The sequence below is a fragment of the Littorina saxatilis genome, linkage group LG2, assembly GCF_037325665.1.
Source record: "Littorina saxatilis isolate snail1 linkage group LG2, US_GU_Lsax_2.0, whole genome shotgun sequence".
In the NCBI taxonomy this organism is placed as follows: domain Eukaryota; kingdom Metazoa; phylum Mollusca; class Gastropoda; order Littorinimorpha; family Littorinidae; genus Littorina; species Littorina saxatilis.
The window spans coordinates 7,067,061-7,094,671 of NC_090246.1; the positions used below are offsets into that span (position 1 = coordinate 7,067,061).

The 27,611-nt window shown below is 42.3% G+C and overlaps 2 protein-coding genes and 1 long non-coding RNA gene across 3 annotated transcripts in view; 2 read left to right on the top strand and 1 right to left on the bottom strand.

Annotated features, from left to right (window-relative positions):
* Positions 1 to 8,648, top strand: part of LOC138958095 (cytochrome P450 4V2-like) — a 54,464-nt gene extending 45,816 nt beyond the window's left edge. Inside the window, exon 11 of the mRNA XM_070329159.1 lies at positions 4,808 to 8,648. Coding sequence (XP_070185260.1) covers positions 4,808 to 4,965 — 158 coding nt within the window. The 3' untranslated portion in view covers positions 4,966 to 8,648. The remainder of the gene's footprint in view (positions 1 to 4,807) is intronic.
* The window catches only part of LOC138958097 (ras-related protein Rab-37-like), a 299,221-nt gene that overhangs the window by 181,191 nt on the left and 90,419 nt on the right, over positions 1 to 27,611 (top strand). The window lies entirely within an intron of this gene.
* Positions 8,838 to 12,071, bottom strand: LOC138958099 (uncharacterized). Its single transcript, XR_011453295.1, has 2 exons — positions 11,894 to 12,071; positions 8,838 to 9,927 (listed from the first exon to the last, which is right to left on the bottom strand). It is a non-coding gene; the product is annotated as an uncharacterized lncRNA (long non-coding RNA).

Genomic DNA, 27,611 nt, shown 5'->3' on the forward strand with positions numbered 1-27,611 from the left:
CAGATCTCAGAGTTGATCAGCAACGGTCGGTCTATCTTGTCAAGATCCCCTCCCTCTATCGCCAGATCTCAGAGTTGATCAGCCAACGGTCGGTCTATCTTGTCAAGACCCCCTCCCTCTATCACCAGGATCTCTGAGTTGATCAGCAACGGTCGGTCTATCTTGTCACGTTTCAATAGATCACAAAAGGTGATTATGAACGGTTAGTTACTGCTAACTAACTAACCACACCACGATCCACTCTCGCAGTCATACAAATAGATAGAATCAACAAAAGTATAAGTTTCAGACGCCTGTTTATATACTATCTCGCCACCTCCCTCGAGACTTCACTCCAAAAGATGTTTTACGTTCAAAACGTAAAAATAGGACTAATGCCAGTTAAAGTTTAGAAAATGATAATAACACGCTGATCTCGTGCAAAGACAGGAATGATAGCTGTCTGTAAAAAGAACTGGTTTAAGCAGGTGTCACACCCCCACGTTGTTACCACTCAAAAAGTAATCACAAATACATAAGGTGACTTGGTGGTTAAAGGCGCAATGACATGGTGCACTTAGCTTTTCGTTACGGGGTGGGCGACCCGTAAATAGTCCTTCCCCACTACTGCTTCGTTGATTGTAGTGTCAGTCGGCGTTGAACGAAGCAGGGAACCGTGGGGAAATCAGGCGCCTCACTCAGCTGCTGAAGACAACGGGTGGTCGTGTAGGTGACGTAACTGCCTGCCGGAAGACCCCTGCAGGCAGTGACGGCCTCACCGTTTATCCCAGCAGCAGCAACAGCATACAGCACCGCGACACCAGGTTACAGCATACAGCTCCGTGACACCAGGTTACAGCATACAGCTCCGCGACACCAGGTTACAGCATACAGCTCTACGACACCAGGTTACAGCATACAGCTCCGCGACACCAGGTTACAGCATACAGCTCTACGACACCAGGTTACAGCATACAGCTCCGCGACACCAGGTTATGTAGGTAGTAGATACCAGATAAAGATGTTCCGGTTACCGCATACAGCGCAGATAAGTAGGTACCGATGAGTAGGCTGCAACAAAAAGCATCGGTGCACTAAACATTCCACGCAACCCTTCACCCTCCACCTTCAAACATCAATCAATCAATCAATCAATGAGTCTTATATCGCGCATATTCCGTGGGTACAGTTCTAGGCGCTCTGCAGTGATGCCGTGTGAGATGAAATTTTATACGGCCAGTAGATTGCAGCCATTTCGGCGCATATTTACCTTTCCCGGCCTATTATTCCAAGTCACACGGGTATTGGTAGACAATTATTAACTGTGCCTAAGCAATTTTGCCAGGAAAGACCCTTTTGTCAATCGTGGGATCTTTAACGTGCACACCCAATGTAGTGTACACGGGGGGAGGTTCGGACACCGAAGAGAGTCTGCACACAAAGTTGACTCTGTGAAATAAATTTCCGCCGAACCTGGGATCGAACTCACGCTGACAGCGGCCAACTGAATACAAATCCAGCGCGCTACCAACTGAGCTATATCCCCGCCGCCAACTGAGCTATATCCCCCCCTCGTCACCTTTACATATTTCATCAAGCACGTGGCCTGCACAAACGAACTTTTAAAACAACAAATCAGCTATTTTCCTTCCTTCTCTCCATATCTGCAAAAACCACATACAGATTATTATTTTAGCGTCACAAAGAGCAAATTATGCGCTATCCTGGAAAGAACAACAGAGTATTTCATTCCAAAAACATAGACTCGTCAACACCGTTAATAACGATTTATTACCTCAACAGCCTAATGTAAGTATAGCTCTCCTTTAAGCGAATCCGTCCGTCGCGATATAACCTTCGTGGTTGAAAACGACGTTAAACACCAAATAAAGAAAGAAAGCGAATCCGCTTCCTTTGTATGGCTTTCGTCCGTCGACGAATGTCCTGCCACACTCCCTCTTGTGCCGAATTTACTTCATGCGTGTGAATTTTTCGGCACGTTGACACAAAATAATACATCACCCCGCGTTGAAAACCATCAAACTGTTAGGAAGAAGAAACAACGACCTTTCTCTCTTGCTGCTATGTTTCAAGTGTGTCGTTTCAAGTCTCCCTCAAACACCTTGAAAACATCACGTGACTCCACGTGTCACGCATCCAGTTCAGTCCCAGTCGATTTTGCCCAGACAGCAAAAATCATCCACGTGGAACCCCTCGCAAAACGAAATCCCCGTGCTCAGCTATGCTCGGTCAGCTAAACAGCCCGTCGCCCCCAAAAGCACAGGCGCTTTTCATCACAATTTGAGAAAGGCACTCCACAAAGTGTTCCTTTTTCAACCCATTTCACTAAACCGTGACACTTGTCAAGACCCCCCTCGTCTATCGCCAGATCTCAGAGTTGATCAGCCAACGGTCGGTCTATCTTGTCAAGACCCCCCTCGTGTATCGCCAGATCTCTGAGTTGATCAGCCAACAGTCGGTCTGGCACGGTTGGCCTAGTGGTAAGGCGTCCGCCCCGTGATCGGGAGGTCGTGGGTTCGAACCCCGGCCGGGTTATACCTAAGAATTTAAAATTGGCAATCTAGTGGCTGCTCCGCCTGGCGTCTGGCATTATGGGGTTAGTGCTTGAACTGGTTGGTCCAGTGTCAGAATAATGTGACTGGGTGAGACATGAAGCCTGTGTTGCGACTTCTGTCTTGTGTGTGGCGCACGTTATATGTCAAAGCAGCACCGCCCTGATATGGCCCTTCGTGGTCGGCTGGGCGTAAAGCAAACAAACAAACAAACAGTCGGTCTATCTTGTCAAGACCCCCCTCGTGTATCGCCAGATCTCTGAGTTGATCAGCCAACAGTCGGTCTATTTTGTCAAGACCCCCCTGGTCTATCGCCAGATCTCTGAGTTGATCAGCCAACAGTCGGTCTATCTTGTCAAGACCCCCCTGGTCTATCGCCATATCTCAGAGTTGATCAGCCAACGGTCGGTCTATTTTGTCAAGACCCCCCTGGTCTATCGCCAGATCTCAGAGTTGATCAGCCAACGGTCGGTCTATCTTGTCAAGATCACCTAACCCTCTATCGCCAGTTCTCTGAGTTGATCAGCCAACGGTCGGTCTATCTTGTCAAGACCCCCCTGGTCTATCGCCAGATCTCTGAGTTGAACAGCCAACGGGTTAACCCTAACCCTAACCCTAAACTGTCTATCGCCAGATCTCTGAGTTGATCAGCCAACAGTCGGTCTATCTTGTCAAGACCCCCTCCCTCTATCGCCAGATCTTCGAGTTGATGAGCCAACGGTCGGTCTATCTTGTCAAGACCCCCTCCCTCTATCGCCATATCTTCGAGTTGATCAGCCAACGGTCGGTCTATCTTGTCAAGACCCCCCTGGTCTATCGCCATATCTTCGAGTTGATCAGGCAACGGTCGGTCTATCTTGTCAAGACCCCAGATCTCAGAGTTGATCAGCTTGCAGTATAACTTCGCCTGGAAGGACCGACTGGAGATTACGCTAGGACGCTGTTCTCTCTCTCTCTCTCTCTCTCTCTCTCTCTCTCTCTCTCTCTCTCTCTCTCTCTCTCTGTACACGCCACAGTGTTCTTTGGTGGATTTTAGTTTTTGTGTGAGTTTTATGAGATCTTCACAGATACACGATTTACGGCCTCTCTCTCGAAGTAGCTTCCGGTTTGTCATGTCTAGAATGTTTGTCTTAGTTGTTGTCAACTTCACCGCTACTAGCCTGTTTTATTGTTCTCTGAACATACGGATTGAATATACCGCGAATGTGTTCTGCGGTGACGATATGCAGGCCAAGCTTGTTTTGAATCAGATCGGGCACTAATTGCTTGATCTGTGTCGTCTGCTGTTTCTCTCTTTATATCGCCCGCCAAGTTAATGATTTATATGTTCTCTCTCTGGGTATACTGTTCGAGGTAATTTTTCTTGTCTGATTCCATTTTGAGAGTTTATTTGAAGGCGAACTACATCGTCCTTGACGTCACTCATTGTTTTTCCAGACCCAGAACTTTCTGTTTGAGTTCCACATTTTCTTTTGTGATTTCGAAACTTGTGTGTAAAATCTGTTCAATCTGGTGCCATATGCCTGTGTCTGATGTATGCACTTGTGTTGCCTCTACATCTTAAGACTCTTGTGGTTGTGCTAACATTGATGATTAAGCAAACCATTACACTCTTAAACTAACCCTAAGAGAATGAATAAATAAAATAGCGCAACATTTCGGAAATAAAATTATAATGCATATTAATCAATGCCAAAACACAAAGGAAGTAGATAGGAATAGGTGTTTATTGTGATGTTTAGAGAGTAAAACCGTGACACAACTTCATGGTCTTTTGTTTCGGATGAAAAGCGTCATCGCTAGATTGTCTTTGGCATTGTGTTTTAGATCAAAAGTTATTTTGCTAGATGCATGGCCATTGGTCTTTTGTTTGGGATGAAAAACACCATCGCTAGATTGTCATTGGCAATGTGTTTCAGATCAAAAGTTATGTTGCTAGATGGTCATTGGCATTGAAGTTCAGATGAAAAGTATCATAGCTGGACTGTTGTGGTTTTTGGTTTTATGTCAAAAGTATCATGGCTAAACTATAATGGGCTTGTTTTATCGAATCAAAACTACCATGATGTTTATTTGTCTTTGGTTTCATGTCAAAAGTATCATGACTAAACTATAATTGGCTTGTTTTATCGGATCAAAACTACCATGATGTTTATTTGTCTTTGGTTTCATGTCAAAAGTATCATGGGTAAACTAAAATTAGCTTGTTTTTTCGGATCAAAACTACCATGATGTTCATTGTTTTTTTGTTTCAGGTCAAAAGTTCGCTCTGTTGGAAGAGAAAGCTGTCCTGTCTTCCATTTTCCGCCACTTCCGGGTCACGCCATGTCAGACCAGAGAGGATCTGCTTCCGGTTGGGGAGCTTATCTTGCGGCCCCAGAAAGGCATCAAGATTGAACTGACCGCGCGCTGAGACCAACTGTTCACGTTGCCAGTGTCGAAGTGTCTTTGAATTTGCACGCCCTTGTGTGTCTGTGTGTGTCTGTGGTGTTATGAGAGATACTCGACACGATTGGAGCGAGAAGCCATGACACGTCTTGTCAGAAATTGAAACTCTATTTTCCATCTGTAACGCATTGTCAGTAGTTGAAACCCTATTTTCCATCTGTCACGTCTTGTCAGGAGTTGAAACCATATTTTTCATCAGTCACGTCTTGTCAGAAGTTGAAACCCTATTTGTCAGAAGTTGAAACCCTATTTGTCAGAAGTTGAAACCCTATTTTCCATCTGTCACGTACTGTCAGAAATTGAAACCCTTTTTGTCAGAAGTTAAAACCCTATTTTCCATCAGTCACATCTTGTCAGGAGTTGAAACCCTATTTTTCATCCGTTACGTATTGTCAGGAGTTGAAACCCTATTTTCCATGTGTCACGTCTTGTCAGGAGTTGAAACCCTATTTTCCATCAGTCACATCTTGTCAGGAGTTGAAACCCTATTTTCCATCTGTTACGTTTTGTAAGAGTTGAAACCCTATTTTCCACAAGTCACGTCTTGTCATGAGTTGAAACCCTATTTTCCATCCGTCACGTCTTGTCAGAGTTGAAACCCTATTTTTCACAAGTCACGTCTTGTCATGAGTTGAAACCCTATTTTCCATCTGTCACGTCTTGTCAGGAGTTGAAACCCTATTTTTCACAAGTCACATCTTGTCAGAAGTTGAAACCCTATTTTCCATGTGTCACATACTGTCAAGAGTTGAAACCCTATTTTCCATCTGTTACGTCTTGTCAGAAGTTGAAACCCTATTTTCCATCTGTCACGTCTTGTCAGAAGTTGAAACCCTATTTGTCAGGAGTTGAAACCCTATTTGTCAGGAGTTGAAACCCTATTTTCCAGGACCATGTGTCACGTCTTGTCAGGAGTTGAAACCCTATATGTCATGAGTTGAAACCCTATTTTCCATGTGTTACGTACTGTCAGGAGTTGAAATCCTATTTTCCCTCTGTCACGTATTGTCAGGAGTTGAAACCCTATTTTCCATCAGTCACGTATTGTCAGGAGTTGAAACCTTATTTTCCATGTGTTATGTACTGTCAGGAGTTGAAACCCTATTTTCCATCTGTCACGTACTGTATGGAGTTGAAACCCTATTTTCCATCAGTCACATCTTGTCAGTAGTTGAAACCCTATTTTCCATCAGTCACATCTTGTCAGGAGTTGAAACCCTATTTTTCATCAGTCACATCTTGTCAGGAGTTGAAACCCTATTTTCCATCAGTCACATCTTGTCAGGAGTTGAAACCCTATTTTCCATCAGTCACATCTTGTCAGGAGTTGAAACCATATTTTTCATCTGTCACGTACTGTCAGTAGTTGAAACCTAATTTTTCATCTGTCACGTACTGTCAGTAGTTGAAACCCTATTTTCCATCTGTCACGTACTGTCAGTAGTTGAAACCCTATTTTCCATCAGTCACATCTTGTCAGGAGTTGAAACCCTATTTTTCATCTGTCACGTACTGTCAGTAGTTGAAACCCTATTTTTCATCTGTCACCTACTGTCAGAAGTTGAAACCCTATTTTCCATCTGTTACGTACTGTCAGAAGTTGAAACCCTATTTTTGATCTGTCACGTACTGTCAGAAGTTGAAACCCTATTTTCGTACTGTCAGAAGTTGAAACCCTATTTTCCATCTGTTACGTACTGTTAGTAGTTGAAACCCTATTTTCCATCTGTTACGTACTGTCAGGAGTTGAAACCCTATTTTCCATCTGTTACGTAGTGTCAGGAGTTGAAACCATATTTTACATCTGTCACTTTCCAAGCATTTTATGTCACGTCAGCTTGCTGGATAGTGTAGATTACGCTCTAAACTTTTACAGCTACATTTATGCGTTCGTCAGGGTCAAAAACTCTTAGCGGCGCAGCTGTTTTTTTTGTTTAGATGGGAAAACGAGAAAGTGTCATCTGAGCCAAAATTTATTCAATAGAAGCTGACGTTGTTGTTGTTGTTGCTGAAGTTGTTGTTGTGTTGTTGTTGTTGTTGCTGTTGTTGGTCCGGTACTGATTATGTCGTGTAAACATTGGATTGTCATGGTATGTAAATGCCGATTGCTTGGATCCTGAATTTCCCTTTGTGGGGTGGTGCTCTCTTTCGGGGTTGTGTGGTGTCAAAAGTGTAAATCAACCAGACATGGGGATATCATCATGGAGGAGTATCCTTCGTAGAATGTCAATCAATCAATATGAGGCTTATATCGCGCGTATTCCGTGGGTACAGTTCTAAGCGCAGGGATTTATTTTTTATTTTATTTAAAAAAAAAAAGTGTTATGCAATTTATATCGCGCACATATTCAAGGCGCAGGGATTTATTTATGCCGTGTGAGATGGAATTGTTTTACACAATACATCACGCATTCACATCGGCCAGCAGATCGCAGCCATTTCGGCGCATATCCTACTTTTCACGGCCTATTATTCCAAGTCACATGGGTATTTTGGTGGACATTTTTATCTATGCCAATACAATTTTGCCAAGAAAGACCCTTTTGTCAATCGTGGGATCTTTAACGTGCACACCCCAATGTAGTGTACACGAAGGGACCTCGGTTTTTCGTCTCATCCGAAAGACTAGCACTTGAACCCACCACCTAGGTTAGGAAAGGGGGGAGAAAATTGCTAACGCCCTGACCCAGGGTCGAACTCGCAACCTCTCGCTTCTGAGCGCAAGTGCGTTACCACTCGGCCTTTAATGTGCGACAGTGTTCTCAAAATTGTGTTGCTGTCTTATGTGTTGGCTATTGACTATAATATTGTGTTGCTGTCTTATGTGTTGGCTATTGACTATATATAATATTGTGTTGCTGTCTTGTGTGTTGGCTATTGACTATATATAATATTGTGTTGCTGTCTTGTGTGTTGGCTATTGACTATATATAATATTGTGTTGCTGTCTTGTGTGTTGGCTATTGACTATAATATTGTGTTGCTGTCTTGTGTGTTGGCTATTGACTGTAATATTGTGTTGCTGTCTTGTGTGTTGGCTATTGACTATAATATTGTGTTGCTGTCTTGTGTGTTGGCTATTGACTATAATTTTGTGTTGCTGTCTTGTGTGTTGGCTATTGACTATAATATTGGATTTTTTAAACTGGTATGTTAAGGTTTGTCTCAGATGTTTCTTGCTCAAGTAGCATGTTCAATGTTCTTTGCATCACGAACTACATACTATGTGCGATTACTCCAAGATTTGAAATGTGGGCATTGAACGAATAGAATATAGTGACTCTCCATTTTAGTAGACATCACACTCTTGCCATACCAGAAATGAAGTATTTTGGTTATATTAGATGATTATTTATCGAAAACCAACGTGTCTTCCAGATGTCCAATGCCAATATTTGAGAAGAAAGTATTGGAGGTGTGTGTGTATTTGTGTGTGTGTGTGTGTGTGTGTGTGTGTGTGTGTGTGTCTATAGGTTTGTCTGATCTGTGCATTTGTGTGGGTGTATTTATGTATGTGTGTGTGTAGTGCCCTGAACTGATAAATTGCATTCTTATCCGCTGTAATACATAAATCATTGATTCCATGATTGTGTTTGATGTGATTTTGATTTGTATTGTATTAAAGAGATGTTTTGTATGGATTCCAAAGGAGAGTTTGCTGTTCATAACCATTACAAATTTGCCTGAAGGTTATTTAGGCGTGTAAAAGTTGAACTGTATATAGGCACACACACACACGCACACAAACACAGATACACACACGCGCGCACACACACACAAACGCACGCACACACACAAACACACACACGCACGCACGTACACGTGGCTCAAGAAATCTCTTGGAATGTGACAGATTTTACCCGACAGGAGAATGAAGTACAAGGGCAAAACGATTAACCAGCGGTCATGTTAACCATGAAAACGATTAACCAGCGGTCATGTTAACCATGAAAACGATTAACCAATGATCGAAAATGGGGGGTGGGGAGTTTACTATGTACTGTACCCTGTGCGCATAATTTGACCAAAAGTAGGGGGTGGGCGTTTACTCGATACTGGGCGTAGTAAGGGCATTAAGCTGAGCACAAAGCCGATGCACAACAGCAGTAGAACCAAAATAACCCTGAAACAGCAGCACATGATGATACAGATTAACAGGAGCAAACATGATTATATTCACTCGTACGACACATAATTAAATGTTGGTATTTACATAAAGATTGTGTAATTGACAAGTCTTACTAACGATATACATGTACAAACATAATTATATTACATGTACATACATAATTATATTACATATACATACATGTATCTGTGTCAGGGTTCCTGCAGGGCAGAGCTGATACAATTGAAGGAGTTTTCAAGGACATTTCCAGGACCAAATAAATGCTTTTCAAGGACATGATTTTCCCCAAATTAATGCAAAGCACCAAGCTTACCTTCAGTTTTTCAAGTCATCAAGTTTCTGGTGAATTTCTATTAGTCATTCCGTAGTTGTTTCCCTTGCCAACTTCCGGGAAGGGAAGCAACTACGGGTGACTAGTAATAGTTCATCTGCTTTCGTTTTCACTCGATCTTTTATTCTCCCAAAATGTGTACTGTATTTGACGAAAAAAAAGGGGGTTGCATTTTTTTTAAAATAAGACAAGCTGCTGACGAAATGTATAGACAACAATTTGGAAAAATCAAGTACTTTTCAATGACTATTTAACAAAACTCTATTTTCAAGCACTTTTCAAGGCCTGGAAAAGGTTTTCCAATTTTCAAGGAGTTTTCCAGGGTTCAAGGACTCTGTACGAACCCTGCTGTGTTGAAGTGGATCCTTTTTGTTAAAGGGAGACCTTGATCAATGTACATGCCATGATATATTTAATGTGTGTTGACATTATTAGATGGTGCAGACACATATTCCAACTGCACATACCTACACATATTCCAACTGCACGTACCTATACATATTCCAACTGCACATACCTATACATATTCCAACTGCACATAACTATACATATTCCAACTGCACATAACTATACATATTCCAACTGCACATACCTACACATATTCCAACTGCACATAACTATACATATTCCAACTGCACATACCTACACATATTCCAACTGCACATACATATACATATTCCAAATGCACATAACTATACATATTCCAACTGCACATAACTATACATATTCCAACTGCACATACCTACACATATTCCCACTGCACATACCTACACATATTCCAACTGCACATAACTATACATATTCCAACTGCACATACCTACACATATTCCAACTGCACATAACAATACATATTCCAACTGCACATAACTATACATATTCCAACTGCACATAACTACACATATTCCAACTGCACATACCTACACATATTCCAACTGCACATAACTATACATATTCCAACTGCACATAACTATACATATTCCAACTGCACATAACTATACATATTCCAACTGCACATAACTATACATATTCCAACTGCACATAACTATACATATTCCAACTGCACATAACTATACATATTCCAACTGCACATACCTACACATATTCCAACTGCACATAACTATACATATTCCAACTGCACATAACTATACATATTCCAACTGCACATACCTATACATATTCCAACTGCACATACCTATAAATATTCCAACTGCACATAACTATACATATTCCAACTGCACATAACTATACATATTCCAACTGCACATAACTATACATATTCCAACTGCACATAACTATACATATTCCAACTGCACATACCTACACATATTCCAACTGCACATAACAATACATATTCCAACTGCACATAACTATACATATTCCAACTGCACATAACTATACATATTCCAACTGCACATAACTATACATATTCCAACTGCACATACCTACACATATTCCAACTGCATATAACTATACATATTCCAACTGCACATAACTATACATATTCCAACTGCACATAACTATACATATTCCAACTGCACATAACTATACATATTCCAACTGCACATAACTATACATATTCCAACTGCACATACCTATACATATTCCAACTGCACATACCTACACATATTCCAACTGCACATAACTATACATATTCCAACTGCACATACCTATACATATTCCAACTGCACATAACTATACATATTCCAACTGCACATAACTATACATATTCCAACTGCACATAACTATACATATTCCAACTGCACATACCTATACATATTCCAACTGCACATACCTACACATATTCCAACTGCATATAACTATACATATTCCAACTGCACATAACTATACATATTCCAACTGCACAGAACTATACATATTCCAACTGCACATAACTATACATATTCCAACTGCACATAACTATACATATTCCAACTGCACATAACTACATATTCCAACTGCACATATTCCAACTGCACATAACTATACATATTCCAACTGCACATACCTATACATATTCCAACTGCACATAACTATACATATTCCAACTGCACATACCTACACATATTCCAACTGCACATACCTATACATATTCCAACTGCACATACCTATACATATTCCAACTGCACATAACTATACATATTCCAACTGCACATACCTATACATATTCCAACTGCACATACCTATACATATTCCAACTGCACATAACTATACATATTCCAACTGCACATACCTATACATATTCCAACTGCACATACCTATACATATTCCAACTGCACATACCTATACATATTCCAACTGCACATACCTATACATATTCCAACTGCACATACCTATACATATTCCAACAACTGCACATAACTATACATATTCCAACTGCACATACCTATACATATTCCAACTGCACATACCTATACATATTCCAACTGCACATACCTACACATATTCCAACTGCACATACCTACACATATTCCAACTGCACATACCTATATTCCAACTGCACATACCTATACATATTCCAACTGCACATACCTACACATATTCCAACTGCACATACCTATACATATTCCAACTGCACATAACTATACATATTCCAACTGCACATACCTATACATATTCCAACTGCACATAACTATACATATTCCAACTGCACATACCTATACATATTCCAACTGCACATACCTATACATATTCCAACTGCACATAACTATACATATTCCAACTGCACATACCTATACATATTCCAACTGCACATACCTATACATATTCCAACTGCACATACCTAACCCTAATCTTTACAATAATTTGAAATGAGTTGTACATCATAAAGCTTATGTGCAGCATAGTTCAAACATAAACTCAGAGGCAAAAGAAACGCAAATGCTGCAGTGAAGATGTTTTACACATGAATTTGAATGTCGATTTAATTATTTCGGGTTAACAATAACAAGGGAACGAATTGACCAATACAAAAACCACACGGAAAAGTGTATTGGGATGAGAACATGACGTGCCATGTTCCACTGAACACTGTTTGAAGACGGTTGAAAGTCAATAGCGTGTTGCTCCTCCCTGGGCGTTGATGACTGTGGCGCACCTCCGGTACATGGAGAGGACGAGGTGATTAATTTGCTGCTGAGGGACCTGAGCCCGCACCTGGGTCACGGCAGCACGCAGTTCTGCAGCTGTGCGGGGTCTCCGGGCAAGGGCATTAATCCTTCTTTGCATGGTGTCCCAAAAGTGTTCGATTGTGTTGAGATCCGTAGATCGAGCAGGATGAGGCAGAAGGTTCACGTTGTTGTGACGCAGGAAGTCCTGGGTAGCACGTGCAGTATGGGGACGGGCATTGTCTTGCTGGAACAGGCAGTTCCAGTACCTCTGGACAAATGGAACCACATAGGGACGCAGGACTTGATTGATGAAGCGGTCTGCATTGACACCATTCCCACGACCTTGGCCGACGTTCTAAAAGACGACAAGCCTCACTCGCGGATTGACACCAATGACGCCCCATATCATGACGCTGGCACCTCCCCATCGATCATGCTGCAGGATGTTATTGTTAGCAAACCGCTGTTCAGGTCTTCGCCAGATCAGGACACGCCCATCGCCAGGTTCCAGGCAAAAGCGCTTCTCGTCCGAAAAAGGAACCCTCCGCCAGTCCCGATGGCGCCAGTGGGCATGCTGCTGGGCCCAGGCCAGACGATCCAGGCGATGCTGAGCTGTCAAGACAGGACGTCGAGCAGGACGCCGATTTACCAGGTTCTGCCCACCAAGGCGTCGGCGTACAGTTCTGGCACTGACGGGTTCTCCATGCACCCCGAATGTGTTACGGGTTCGGTTGGCGGCAGTTTCGAATGCATCTCGCTGGTGTTGATTGACAAGATGGCGATTTTGTCGGGCTGTTGTTACCCGGGGTCTGCCACGTCCTGGTAAGTCGCAGGTACTGTTAGTGACATGAAAACGTTGCTGCAGGCAATAAACCGTGGTGATATTTACTCCAAATGCCCTAGCAACTTGCTAAACTGATTGTCCGGCATCAATTCTCACGATCGCCTGTTGGCGCTGATCTGGTGATAGTGTCGGCATCGCGCCTGTGTCGCAGAAATGAATGTTGTAACAGTTTTGTGAGTACTGTACAGCTTGCCTGAACACTCTGAACACGAAAAGCTGCTTTTCCACATTGTGCATGTGCTGAAAGTGGTCCCCATGACGGTTTGGGATCCCCGCCCAACAAGACCTCGCGTGTGACCCAGATAACGGCAAACACGGTTCTGACAAGATACGACCGTTAAAACAACAGCGCTTTGAACTTCGGATAAGGCGCTATATAAATAAAGAAAATAATAAAATAAAACGTGCAGAACATGCTAGTATCATGATTTTATTTTTATTTCAAGTCCATAAAGGTTTAATTAACGCATCCTTTATTTGCGTTTCTTTTGCCTCCGAGTTTACAATGTGTAAACAAAATCAAATACAATTACAGAATTGAATTATGGAAAATTTAGGCTGAAATGGGCTTGTAGAACAGCACTTATTATAATTGATTGTATGTTGTATTGAATATGTTTTTATCTGTCATACCCACTCTATTATCATCTGACTTCTATGCATTGCATGACAAATTGTAAAATTGCCTAAATAAAACATCTTTGAAGAAAAAAGAAAATTTAAAACATGTTGTCTGTTATAAATATGTTCTGCCCATCCTTCCTGCAATATAAAACCACTAGTATTCTCAATGGGTAATGTTGTGCAATATATCTATATTTCAATTGTATTAATGGTTATTATTGTGCAATATATCTATATTTCAATTGTATTACCCATTTTTGCCTTGCGTCCTCATATGAGGACACCTCGAATTTAGGCATTTCTGTCAGTGCCAATAAGTGAATGACTCATTTTTTTATAACACACATATCAAGGGGGAGTAGTCTGAAGCAAACATTGCGTGCTGGAGTTTCTTCCCCTCCATAGCTTCCAGCAGCAGCCATTTTGGATTACACATGTGCTGTGTGAAACCACCAAAATGTCACCACCCAAAAGGTAAGCAAATAACTCTTTCATTTTTTACTTTTTTAATAACATTACATAAGTGAAATTGTTCTTCAATACCATTTTAGAAACTAAGTTTTTCAGTTTGTCTGAAGATTTTGTGTTTTAGTGATAATGAGTAATCAAAGCGGCGTCCTCATATGAGGACGCTAGGCACGAACGGTAACAGGTTTTTAGAGTCATTTAGCATGATAGTTACTCAGCATGATAGTCACTCAGTATATTTCTTTCGGCAGATATAATGTCAATGAAGTGCTGGACATGCTGGAGGAAACCAACTACTTCCATCGAGCAGATGTCTTCATAGAGCCTCCACCAGTGGACACGCTCACGGATGAGGATAGTGGTGATGAAGAAGAGGGTCCGGCTGTTGAAAACCTGAATGGAAGACAGCTGTCAGCAAATGCCTCAGCAACGATTATTTTTCCAGATGGAAGGCCTCAACAACTTTGTCAAGCAACAAAGCCTCAGCATTGACGAAAGTATGGTTCCGTACTATGGCCGTCATGGATGCAGACAGTTTATCAGGGGGAAGCCAATACGCTTTGGCTACAAGTTCTGGGTCCTGGCTACCCCTCTTGGATATGTGGTTCAGCTCGAACCCTACCAAGGTGCGAAAGGCCAGCAGGTTGCCGAGTGTCCAGGATTGGGGATGGGAGGCTCAGTGGTCGTTGATTTGATCTCCAAAATCCAGGGGAATGATGCATACCATCTGACGTTTGACAATCTTTTTACCTCGATGAAACTAGTTGACCATCTGACATCAAAAGGCATCGGATGCACAGGGACAATTAGGTCCAACCGCATGGAAGATTGTCCACTCAAGAACGTCAAAGACATGCAGAAAGCAAGCAGAGGCACTTACGACTATTTCACAGATGACAAGAGCGGATTCGTTGCGGTTCGCTGGAATGACAACAGCGTGGTGAACGTCGTATCCAACTGTGTGGGCATCCATCCTGTTCAGACAGCCAGCCGTTGGTCCAGATCTGCTGACCAGAGAGTGCAGATCGGTCAACCGTTTCTGATCTCCCACTACAACAAGACCATGGGTGGTGTCGACCGAATGGACCAAAATGTGGACACGTACAGAATCGCCATAAGAACCAAAAAGTGGTGGTGGCCTATTTTTGCTTACATTGTAGATGTTAGCGTGCAACAGGCATGGCTTCGGTATCGACACACAGCTGCAGCGACCAACACTCTACTGGACCTGCTTGCAGTTCGCCGTGCCATTGTCAAAAACTATTTGGCCAAAGCAGCACAACCCCCACCTGTTGGTCGTCCACATGGCCACACTCCACAACTTGACCGTAGAGTTTCCAGAGCTGTACGCTTCGATGGGAGAGACCACGTGGTACAGTGGATCGACAAGCAAATCCGCTGTGCACTCTGTCACAAGAAATGCAGACAAAAGTGTAGAAAATGCGGCGTTGGAGTGCACGTGAAATGCTTTGAGCAATTTCACACTGAGTGAACTATACAGTTCCAATTGTTGACTTCTGTTGTCCTAGTCAAGGACTAAAACGATCATCCCTGTACTGCTAGACAAGTGCTAAAGTCCTGTACCGCTAGTCAAGTGCTCAAGTCCTGTACTGCTAGTCAAGTTCTAAAGAAGTATGAGTTTACTTATTTACATTTTCCCGGTCTCTCTGGTGAAGTGCACAGGCCGGATAAATTCTCGAAAAAAGCGCCAAATTATCACCAATTTGAACATGCAAAGAGACAGTTTTCATATTTTTATTATTTTTTTACTGTTATGTTCACACGTTCAACTGTTCACAGTTTGCTGATGCAAGAAATTAAAGATGTCCAATGTGTTTTGCAAGAAATTGTCTTATTTTGGTCTTGTTATTTACCCGTGCCCACTCGTGCCTAGCGTCCTCATATGAGGACGGTCTCTTTATAGCATATAAATCACAGCACGTGCCAAAATCATCCAAATGACAGTTACATATGACCTACAAATATCATTTGACATCAAACAAACAGAAAAAAAATTCAGAAAAAAAATTCAGGCATTAATCGGTTAATGGTTATTATTGTGCAATATATCTATATTTCAATTGTAATAATGGCTATTATTGTGCAATATATCTATGGTTCAATTGTATTATTCATAAATGCTCAATAGTAGATCGGTAGGGGGGAATCGAGACGAGGGTCGTGGCGTATGTGTGTGTGTCTGTCTGTGTGTGTGTGTGTGTGTGTGTAGAGCGATTCAGACTAAACTACTGGACCGATCTTTATGAAATTTGACATGAGAGTTCCTGGGTATGATATCCTCAGACGTTTTGTTCATTTTTTTTATAAATGTCTTTGATGACGTCATATCCGGCTTTTCGTGAAAGTTGAGGCGGCACTGTCACGCTCTCATTTTTCAACCAAATTGGTTGAAATTTTGGTCAAGTAATCTCCGACGAAGCCCGGACTTCGGTATTGCATTTCAGCTTGGTGGCTTAAAAATTAATTAATGACTTTGGTCATCAAAAATCTGAAAATTGTAAAAAAATTATTTTTTTATAAAACGATCTAAATTTACGCTCATCTTATTCTCCATTAGTTTCTGATTCCAAAAACATATAAATATGTTATATTTGGATTCTAAACAAGCTCTGAAAATTAAAAATATAAAAATTATGATCAAAATTACATTTTCGAAATCAATTTAAAAACACTTTCATCTTATTCCTTGTCGGTTCCTGATTCCAAAAACATATAGATATGATATGTTTGGATTGAAAACACGCTCAGAAAGTTAAAATGAAGAGAGGTACAGAAAAGCGTGCTATCCTTCTCAGCGCAACTACTACCCCGCTCTTCTTGTCAATTTCACTGCCTTTGCCATGAGCGGTGGACTGACGATGCTACGAGTATACGGTCTTGCTGCGTTGCATTGCGTTCAGTTTCATTCTGTGAGTTCGACAGCTACTTGACTAAATGTTGTATTTTTGCCTTACGCATCCAAATTAAAGCATTAATTCCCGTGTAATTTCATTAAAACTGTATTATGCCAGTTAAGGCAATTCACTTGACTATCAGGATCACTTTTTGGATTAAAGATATCTTTTATAGGGATCACGTGACCGCCGCTCAAATAAGGGTACCCTCAAAATCGACCAGACAAAAACGGAAGGGCCCAATAAAAAATCGACAAAAAAATCACAATATGGAAAACTTTGCAACTTTTACATACGTGAAGAAATTCAAATCAATTATCTCCCCTGAACAGGTTGATTTGTTTAGATAGCTTGCGTATTTCGTGTGCTATACTATTCCAACCGATGCAGGTGTCGATCGCAAGAGCGGTCAAAAACGGGCCTTTTTGCGCCATTTTTAGGGTTATCATGACAAAAGGCGCTGCATTTTAGCAATGACTTGATGGATTGCTTTGAAACTTATAGAATAATTCATTAACATACTGAAGATACTTCGAGCAAATTTTCGATCGTTACAGTTAGGTGTTAAGATGTTATGCAATGTTTCGGAAAAAAAGTTGTTAAAGGCACAGTAAGCCTCCCGTAAACCATCACAGATACGGTCAGGCTTTTACACACAGTACAAACACCCTTTCATTTAAACACTCACCGATGGAGAACATCCTAGGTGCCCTCCGTAAAGAGCGAACAATTTTCAAAGAATTTATTTTTGCGTGGTTTATCTTACCCCTGAGCCATCGTAAACCCGTGTGATCCAGTTTCCCTTTTTCACAATGTAGTCGTCAGTTAGTCATTTGAATGCGACTCGATGTGAGCTACGTTTTATGCACGAAACAAACGGCTGTGGTTCACAAGAACTCTAGCGATGGCTTTTGACTGTTGAGAGGAACGGCGATATGCATAAACCGTCGTCTGCTACGACCCTTGCGTGACCCTGCTTCCGGGCTTTTCTGTTTTCAAACTTTCACAACTTCGAATTGCACTGATCTTGTCTTGATGAAAAAAGAATTATGATTAAAGAATGTTTGTGTAACAAGCTGTCAATTTATTATTTAGATTTTAAAAGTTAGGTCTAGTGCAAAAACGTACCACGGTCCAAAAACATTCTGATAATCATCGATCCACGGCTAACTCATGTTTGACCTGAGTTCAGGATGGGTCCAAAAAGTGTTCGAGACAATCTGCAAAATTAATTCTTTAAAAATTGCTCGCTCTTTACGTAGGGCACCTGGGAGGGTGTTTGTACTGTGTGTAAAAGCCTGACAGTATCTGTGATGGTTTACGGGAGGCTTACTGTGCGGGCGTGAATTCCGGTATTCATAACAGCCGTCCAGCACCAAAACGAGGCGCCATTGTTGTTGAGGACCAAGTCCACGAAAATAAATTCTTTGATCATTTCTCACGCTCGACAGAAAGCAGCCATGATGTTCCCGCTCGGCGAGCGTTCAAATGGAAGTATGCTTGTACTGTATGCAGACGCTCGGGGAGGTCTGTGATGGTTTACGGGAGGCTTACTAGCTGTGCCTTTAAACTCGTCATATGATTGTTCACTTGTATCCCAAAAATTCATGACTTTGCACGTCTTTAGACAAATGATTTGGTACACACACTGCGAAAGCTTTATGTGCGTATATGCACTGACGCGAATTGCCTAGGCTTGTAAACACGCTTGATATTTTCAGGGTGATTCTGGTGCCACAGCGATGCCCAGCCAAGCGTGACCGCAGCATGTTTTGAGAGGCACACCGCGATAACAGCAGTCAAAGAGAAACAGCGCGAACGTTCCATATTTGTCTCATGTATTTGCATGACTCGCCAGTGGTTACACGAAAATGAAACTTCGACAGTATCTGTATGAGTCATTTATTTGTAGACAAGTCATGAATTTGTTGGACATAAGTGAACATTCCCATGACGGGTTTAACAAGTTTTTGTGAAACATTGCGTAATTTCTGAACAAATATGTGTAACGATTTATAATTTCGCTCGAAGTATCCGTAGTATGTTGGTTAATCATTCTGAAAGTTTCAAAGCAATCTATCAAGTCTTTGCTAAAGTACTGCGCTTTTTGTTATGACACCCCTAAACAATTATGCAAAAACTCTGTTATTGCCCGCTCTTGTGATCGACACCTTCATCAGTAGGAATAGCATACCACACGACACACGCAAGCTAGCTAAACAAATCAACCTGTTCAGGGTAGATAATTAATTTGACTTTATGTTGGTCTGGCAATCTTCGACGAAGCCCACAAGAATTATTGAGTTTGGTCATTACAAATCTGAAAATTCTATATAAACTGAGCCAAAAAAAGATTGCACCCATTTTTGTACCCCAACTAATACATTTATTCCCGTGTCATTTTATTCAACCTTTATATGGCATTAAAGGCTTTTCACTTGGCTATCTGGTACACTTTTAGGATCAAAGATTTCTGTTATAGGTATTACGTGACCCCCGCCGAAGTAAGGGTACCCCCAAAATCGACCTGGGTACCATGACAAAAAGCGCTGTATTTCAGTAATGTCTAAATTGAGTGCTTCGAAACTTTTAGGATCTGAAGTCTACATACGAGACTTACCCTGGGTAAAATGTGGGAGCACTGCAGGTTATACTCAGATATTATGCTCTCTTCCTGAACATGTTTTTAAAACCCTCACAGGTTTAGGAATTTACATCCCCTTGTTCTTCTTGGTTCATGGGCTGAAACTCCCACGTTCAATCATGTTTTTGCACGAGTGGATTTTTACGTGTATGAACGATTTTAAAACGCCATTCAGGAAGCCATACACCGCTTTCAGCGGAAGCATGCTGGGTATTTTTGTGTTTGTATAACCCACCGAACTCTGACATGGATTATATGATCTTTTCCGTGCGCATTTAGTCTTGTGCTTTTTGTACACACGAATGGGGAATAAGGCAATAGCAGGTCAGCACATAAGTTGAGCTGAGAGATCGGACGAATCTCAACCCTTAACCCACCAGGCGCGTTTGGGATTAGAACCCACAACATTCCGTTTTGGAGGCCGGCGTCTTACCACCAGTGAAGTCCGGCTGTAGTGATAGAGGGAACGCGGAATAACGCCGAATTGCAATTGTCGCCTAAGACCGAATACCATTTGTCGCCTAACTTAGAATTTGTTCTTTAGCCAAATGTCGCCTAATGTCGAATTGCCAAATGGCGCCTAACACCGAATTCCCATTGTCGCCTAACATAGAATTCCAAATGTCGCCTAATGTCGAATTGCCAAATGGCGCCTAACACCGAATTCCCATTGTCGCCTAACATAGAATTCCAAATGTCGCCTAATGTCGAATTGCCAAATGGCGCCTAACACCGAATTCCCATTGTCGCCTAACATAGAATTCCAAATGTCGCCTTATGTCGAATTGCCAAATGGCGCCTAACACCGAATTCCCATTGTCGCCTAACACAGACGGTCCCCGACAAACACGATAGTTAGACAGACAAAGAAAGCTTATTGCCAAGAACAGAACGCAAAATAAAGAAAAGAACGCCAAGTTGAGCTCTATTCACAATTGAGAAAGGGTAATGTTGAGCTTCACGTAAATTTCGCGTTGAGTTTGGCGTGATGTGAACAAAGTGTTCGGAGTCCAGCTATGATGGCCAAAATTGAAAACCAGCATTATATAAAGTCACAACGAATCAAAGCAAGTTACACAGTTCCGAGTCTGCCACCATGTATACCACATTTGAAGGAAGAAGGAAGGACACCACTTTATATCGACATGAAGACCATGAGTACCGAGGTACAAAGCGCATAGGGAAAACGTTGTCGCGATACCTGTCATGTACGGATGCAGACTGCAGGGGCCGAGCGGTCATCAGAGATGGCGTCTGCAGAGTAACCAACCCTCACTCACACGGACCGCTTCTAGACAACCACTTCAAGATACAAGAAGGTACGGTTAACAAATTGATAGAATGCAAACTGAATGACCTTTCCCTTCTGACAAACGGCGAGGAGATCGCAAGGAGGCGTTCGGTGTTGCAGATCAATAATGAGCGACGACTTGCAGTCCTTGGCGAACAACTCACAGGTCAACAAATCGCCCCGCTGGCCTTCGTCAAAAGAGCATGCGCGTTCATTAGGAGATATGCCGAGGATCATGTCGAGACATGAGAACACCAGACTGACGAAGACGGCAACGCTGATGGACCACGAGAAGGCAACCCAGATAGAGAGCCACAAACTGACGAAGACGGCAACACTGATGGACCACGAGAAGGCAACCCAGATAGAGAGCCACAAACGGACGAGGAAAACGTCAACCACCAGGATGACCAGGACGACACCACAGACCGCAGCAGCTCCACCACAAGGGCACCCGACAACTCGTGCCCCGTTTGTCTCTTGAACCCCCGGAACGCAGTTTTCGTCCCTTGCGGACATGCCTTGTGTTACGACTGCGGGGTTCACGTTCAGGGCAACGTGGCACCCAACAACAGATGTCACTGCTGCCGCGCCGATATAGCGAGTGTGGTCCGGGTGTTTGGAATGGCATAGAGCAGTGTTCGTCCCTTGCGGACATGCCTTGTGTTACGACTGCGGGGTTCACGTTCAGGGCAACGTGGCACCCAACAACAGGCAGGCTGTGTAATTGTACGTCATGTTACTCACTGCCTATAAGTATATTGCTTGTTTGTGTGTAAAATCAGTCCATTTTATCTTGTGAAATTCTGAATAAAATCGTGTTTAAACCAAATATATTCAAATGCCAGCCTTTTGTAATGGAGTGAACAATTGGATTAAAAACAGTTGAAAAAAAAAGTAATTCGGTGTTAGGCACCATTTGGCACTTCGACATTAGGCGACATTTGGCATTCTATGTTAGGCGACAATGGGAATTCGGTCTTATGCGACAATTGGCAATTCGACATTAGGCGACATTTGGCATTCTATGTTAGGCGACAATGGGAATTCGGTCTTATGCGACAATTGGCAATTCGACATTAGGCGACATTTGGCATTCTATGTTAGGCGACAATGGGAATTCGGTCTTAGGCAACAATTGGCAATTCGACATTAGGCGACATTTGGCATTCTAGGTTAGGCGACATTTGGCAATTCGTCATTATGCGACAATGGAGCAATTCGACGTTAGGCGACAATTGGAATTCGGTGTTATTCATGTTACCCGTGATAGACCCATATAGTGATAGTCCGGCTGTAGTAATAGAATTTCTGGGTCCCGGTCCCAGTTGTTCATGTTCTTTGTTAACTTAGTCCGGTTGTAGTGATATTTTTCAGTCCGGATATAGTGATAGTCCGCTTGTAGTGATACTATTTTCAAGTCCCGGGGAAGCTAAAGTCCGGCTGTAGTGATAATGTTCGAGAGTAATCTCCCTTTACCAAAATGGCGAGCAAAAGCCAGACACGCACTGTGCTTACCCTGAAGCGGAAAATTGATCTCTTGAGAGACATTAAAAGAAAACAAGGTACACAGACGGAAATTGCAAAGAAGTATAAGGTTGCACAGTCAACAGTATGCGCTATTGTGAAAAATGGTGAACAATTAAAGCAGAAGTTTTATGGCAAGCGATTCCCAGAGCGCGGCTATTGCTCTCACCAGCGCAGATTGTTGACGCGCTTTATTTTTGTATTATGTATGATTATCAGCAACATTTTTAACAATTGATTGCACCTACCTCTATTATATTATCTCAAGTGAATCTATACACCAGTTAACAGTTCCAGCGCTTACATGGAACGAAGAAGGAACCCGAAAGAGGAGAAAAAACAAACACTCGAAATAAACGATAGATCTGCTCTGCGTTCAAACTTCAAATCAACCAGAAAAACAAGAAAAATCGCGTATTTGTGTGCTCGATGTAATCCTTAGCACCTTAAAACACTCTTTCTTTGGACACTCAATTACACTTTCTGCAGACTGAATATACGCGTTCTAATCAACCGGGGAAAAAAAACACACAGAAAAAACGATCTGCGCATGCGCGAGTTCCAAAATGGCTGCTGAAGTGTTAACTGTACGTGTTACACCGATTAACAGCGGTTCTGCGGCACTGTACTCGGATACTTGTTTAAAAACGTCTTCCCAGTTTAAAAACTCAGCTGCTTTCCATATAGTAGAAGCCATTGCAATGACATGTAGTGATATGACTGCCAAGTATTCAAGGCCGGAACTAAGGCACGGTTTACATCGGCGCAGCGATATATGGTGAACTCAGTTGAAAGAGTGAGAGAGAGAATGGAGCTCTGTTTTTCGTTTTATTGAGTTTTATTTCTCAAATAGATCAGATAGATGTAGCTGTTGTAAACTTTGCGATTGTGAAGAAAATGTAACAGCAGAATACATCGCGCGTCGTGAATCGCAGCGCTCCTCGTAGCGCCGCGCGTTGTAAATCGCAACGCTGCACAACGCGCCGCGCGTTGTGAATCCACTTCGAAGTTTTATAGTGGTGAGACGAGTGCGAAGAGGAAGCGCGAGAGATGCCCTGGGGAACCGAAAGTAGACAGTGCATTGTTGGATTGGTTTCATTTGTTACTGATTAAAGACTACATTTCATTCCTAAAAAATCTGACAATTTTTCATTTTACCCTTATTTCTAAGTGGCCCTTCTCTCTCTCTCTCTCTCTCTCTCTCTCTCTCTCTCTCTCTCTCTCTCTAAAACACACGCACGCACGCACACACGCACACGCACACACACGCACACACACACACACACACCGGCTATTGAACTGCCAGGACGGGGGTAGGTTAACACAGGACATTTGCAAGCCTGACAAAGACGACAGAAGAAACGTCACAAAACGAAATCAATAGTGGTTCCAAAATCACCTTGTTACTGCCTTGAGGCTAGTTTACCAAATGTGCCGCCGCATGTAGCAATAAAAGCTTTGAAGATATCACTACAACTACAAGCGATTCGCCGGATGTAGTAATAAAACCTACAAAAATATCACTATAACCGGACGTCCGGATGTAGTGATAAAACCTACAAAAATATCACTATAACCGGACGTCCGGATGTAGTGATAAAACCTACAAAAATATCACTATAACCGGACGTCCTGGTGTAATGATAGTCCGGATGTAGTGAGCCATTAATTGCGCCCGTCGCAAATTAATTATAATATGGATTGCTTGAAAAGACTAATACGCACATACTGAGCACTAAACGCCGTAACCTAGCTGCAGCCACTTTAGCAAAAGTAAATTCTCATGACTTTGCACGCATACAGACAAATGGTTGGTAGAAGAACTGCCAAAGTTTCATTTGAGTATGACCACTGACAGACAATTGCTCACCATGTAAACACATGAGAAAAAATGGAACGTTCATGCTGTTTGCTATTGACGTCGGTTAACGCTAAGTGCCTATCAAAACATGCTGCGGTCACGGATGACTGGACATCGCTATCGCACTACAATCCTCAAAAAAAAATTGATCGTGTTTACAGGACTAGCAAACGTAAACTAGTGACTGTACTTCAATCAAACTTTGGCAGTATTGGTAACACTTATTGGTCTCTATGCATGCAAAGTCGTGACATTTTGGGATGTATGACATTAAACTTATGACACGCTTTAAAACATTATCCGGAATATTGCATAACATCTTAACAAATATATGTAACGATACGAAAATCTTATCGGCCGTACGTCTTGCGTGTAGACTTCAGATCCTGAAAGTTTTGAAGCAATTCATTCAGACATTACTGAAATACAGTGCTTGTTGTCCTGGTACCCCTCAAAATGGACGCAACAACCTCTTGTTTCTACTGCTCGTGCGCTCCACACCTGCATCAGTAGAAATGACATAACACAAGCAATACACAAGATAGCAAAACAAAACAATTTGTTCTGGATAGTTGATTTGGCTTTCTCCTCATATGTAAAAGTCGACAAGTTAACCCTATTCCCAATTGTTGTCGATTTTATACTTGGTACCCGACGTTTTTGTCAGGTCGATTTTGGAGGTACCCTTACTTCGGCGGCGGTCACGTGAAACCTTTAAAATAAATCTTTGATCGGAAAGGTGTGCCAGTAAACCAAGTAAAAGGCCGGGCTTTAATGGCATTTACTGTTTGAATAAAACGACACGGGAATGAATGTTTTAGTTGTGGTACGAAAATGGATGCAATACGTTTTTTGCTCAGTTTAAGAATAAAGTTTTAATACTCGATCGAAACATTATTTCATCTTATGCTTAATCATTTGCTGATTCAAAAAACATATAGATATGTTATGTTTGGATGTAAAATAAGCTCAGAAAAATACAAAGAATAAAGGAAAGAGCGTTTTCTTGTGACGCGCTGTACGCTACTCCAATACTGCTTGTCACTTCAAGAGATCAGCGGCCGGTGCAGCACTAGTGCGTTCAATGTCATTCTGTGTATTTGACAGATTGACTTAATGTATTCATTTTGCTTCATGCGACTTGTTCAGACCTTCAAAAGTCTGAGAAAATCAGGTCTGAAAGACCCTAAGTCTTGAAAGTGAGGTAATTACCAGAACAGAACATCTGAACAAAACAAGTTCCTTCAAAGGAGGTCTTTGGGTGAGAGAAAATGTAAGTTTTACGCCCTCACGGCAAAGCCATTAGGGGCATGTTACACGGGAAAACCCGGCTTTGTATAAAAGTAAAAAATAAAAATGTAGGGGGGGGGGGGGGGGGGGGGATGTAGACAGCTGGCTGCCGGCTGCTAGAGGAGACCTGAAATGGGCTAGGGACCGGGTTGGGTCGTCTTGGGTCAGTGCTGAAATGGTTACTTTATTGGCTGTTGGCCGAACGAACACCCGGGCTTCATTTGGGTAACAAAACAAGTTCTTTTAAAGGTCTTCTTAAGTCGGGGGTACATTGAAAGTGTTAAAGGTCTTAGGGGGGGGGGGGGGGGGGTGTGCGAGCCTTAAAAGGCAGGTTCCACAACCCAACACATGAAAGTACATACATGTAACTGTAGCTGGGTGTCGCAAGTAACAGCAGGGTGTCGCAAGTAACAGCTGGGTGTCACAAGTAAAAGCAGGGTGTCGCAAGTAACAGCAGGGTGTCACAAATAATAGCAGGGTGTCACAAGTAACAGCAGGGTGTCGCAAGTAACAGCTGGGTGTCACAAGTAAAAGCAGGGTGTCGCAAGTAACAGCTGGGTGTCACAAGTAAAAGCAGGGTGTCGCAAGTAACAGCTGGGTGTCACAAGTAAAAGCAGGGTGTCAGAAGTAACAGCAGGGTTTCACAAATAATAGCAGGGTGTCACAAGTAACAGCAGGGTGTCGCAAGTAACAGCTGGGTGTCACAAGTAAAAGCAGGGTGTCTCAAGTAACAGCTGGGTGTCACAAGTAAAAGCAGGGTGTCGCAAGTAACAGCAGGGTGTCACAAGTAAAAGCAGGGTGTCTCAAGTAACAGCAGGGTGTCACAAGTAAAAGCAGGGTGTCGCAAGTAACAGCTGGGTGTCACAAGTAAAAGCAGGGTGTCGCAAGTAACAGCTGGGTGTCACAAGTAAAAGCAGGGTGTCAGAAGTAACAGCAGGGTTTCACAAATAATAGCAGGGTGTCACAAGTAATAGCAGGGTGTCGCAAGTAACAGCTGGGTGTCGCAAGTAACAGCAGGATGTCGCTAGTAACAGAAGGGTGTCGCAATTAACAGCAGGGTGTCACATTGTGCATGATATCTCTTCTTTTTACGATGCCTTCCTCTCTCTTGTAATCTGTTCGTCCCCGTCAGTACGTGTGGTTTGTGTAACCTGAGATATCTTACCTTGTAATCTGTGCGTCCCCGTCAGTACGTGTGGTTTGTGTAACCTGAGATATCTTACCTTGTAATCTGTGCGTCCCCGTCAGTACGTGTGGTTTGTGTAACCTGAGATATCTTACCTTGTAATCTGTGCGTCCCCGTCAGTACGTGTGGTTTGTGTAACCTGAGATATCTTACCTTGTAATCTGTGCGTCCCCGTCAGTACGTGTGGTTTGTGTAACCTGAGATATTGTCACGATCGGGTGACAGAGACCAAGAAAGTGTCACTCAGTGGAGTGCCTGTTCTTGGTCGATTATGATAGAAAGCGCCTGTACGTGATATTGGGCTACAGCAGAGTTTGCTGACAGTGCTCAATCAGCACGGATGTTTTGTAGCGCACGAGTTTCACAGTGGGGGTTTTTGCTGTCATAGGGCTGA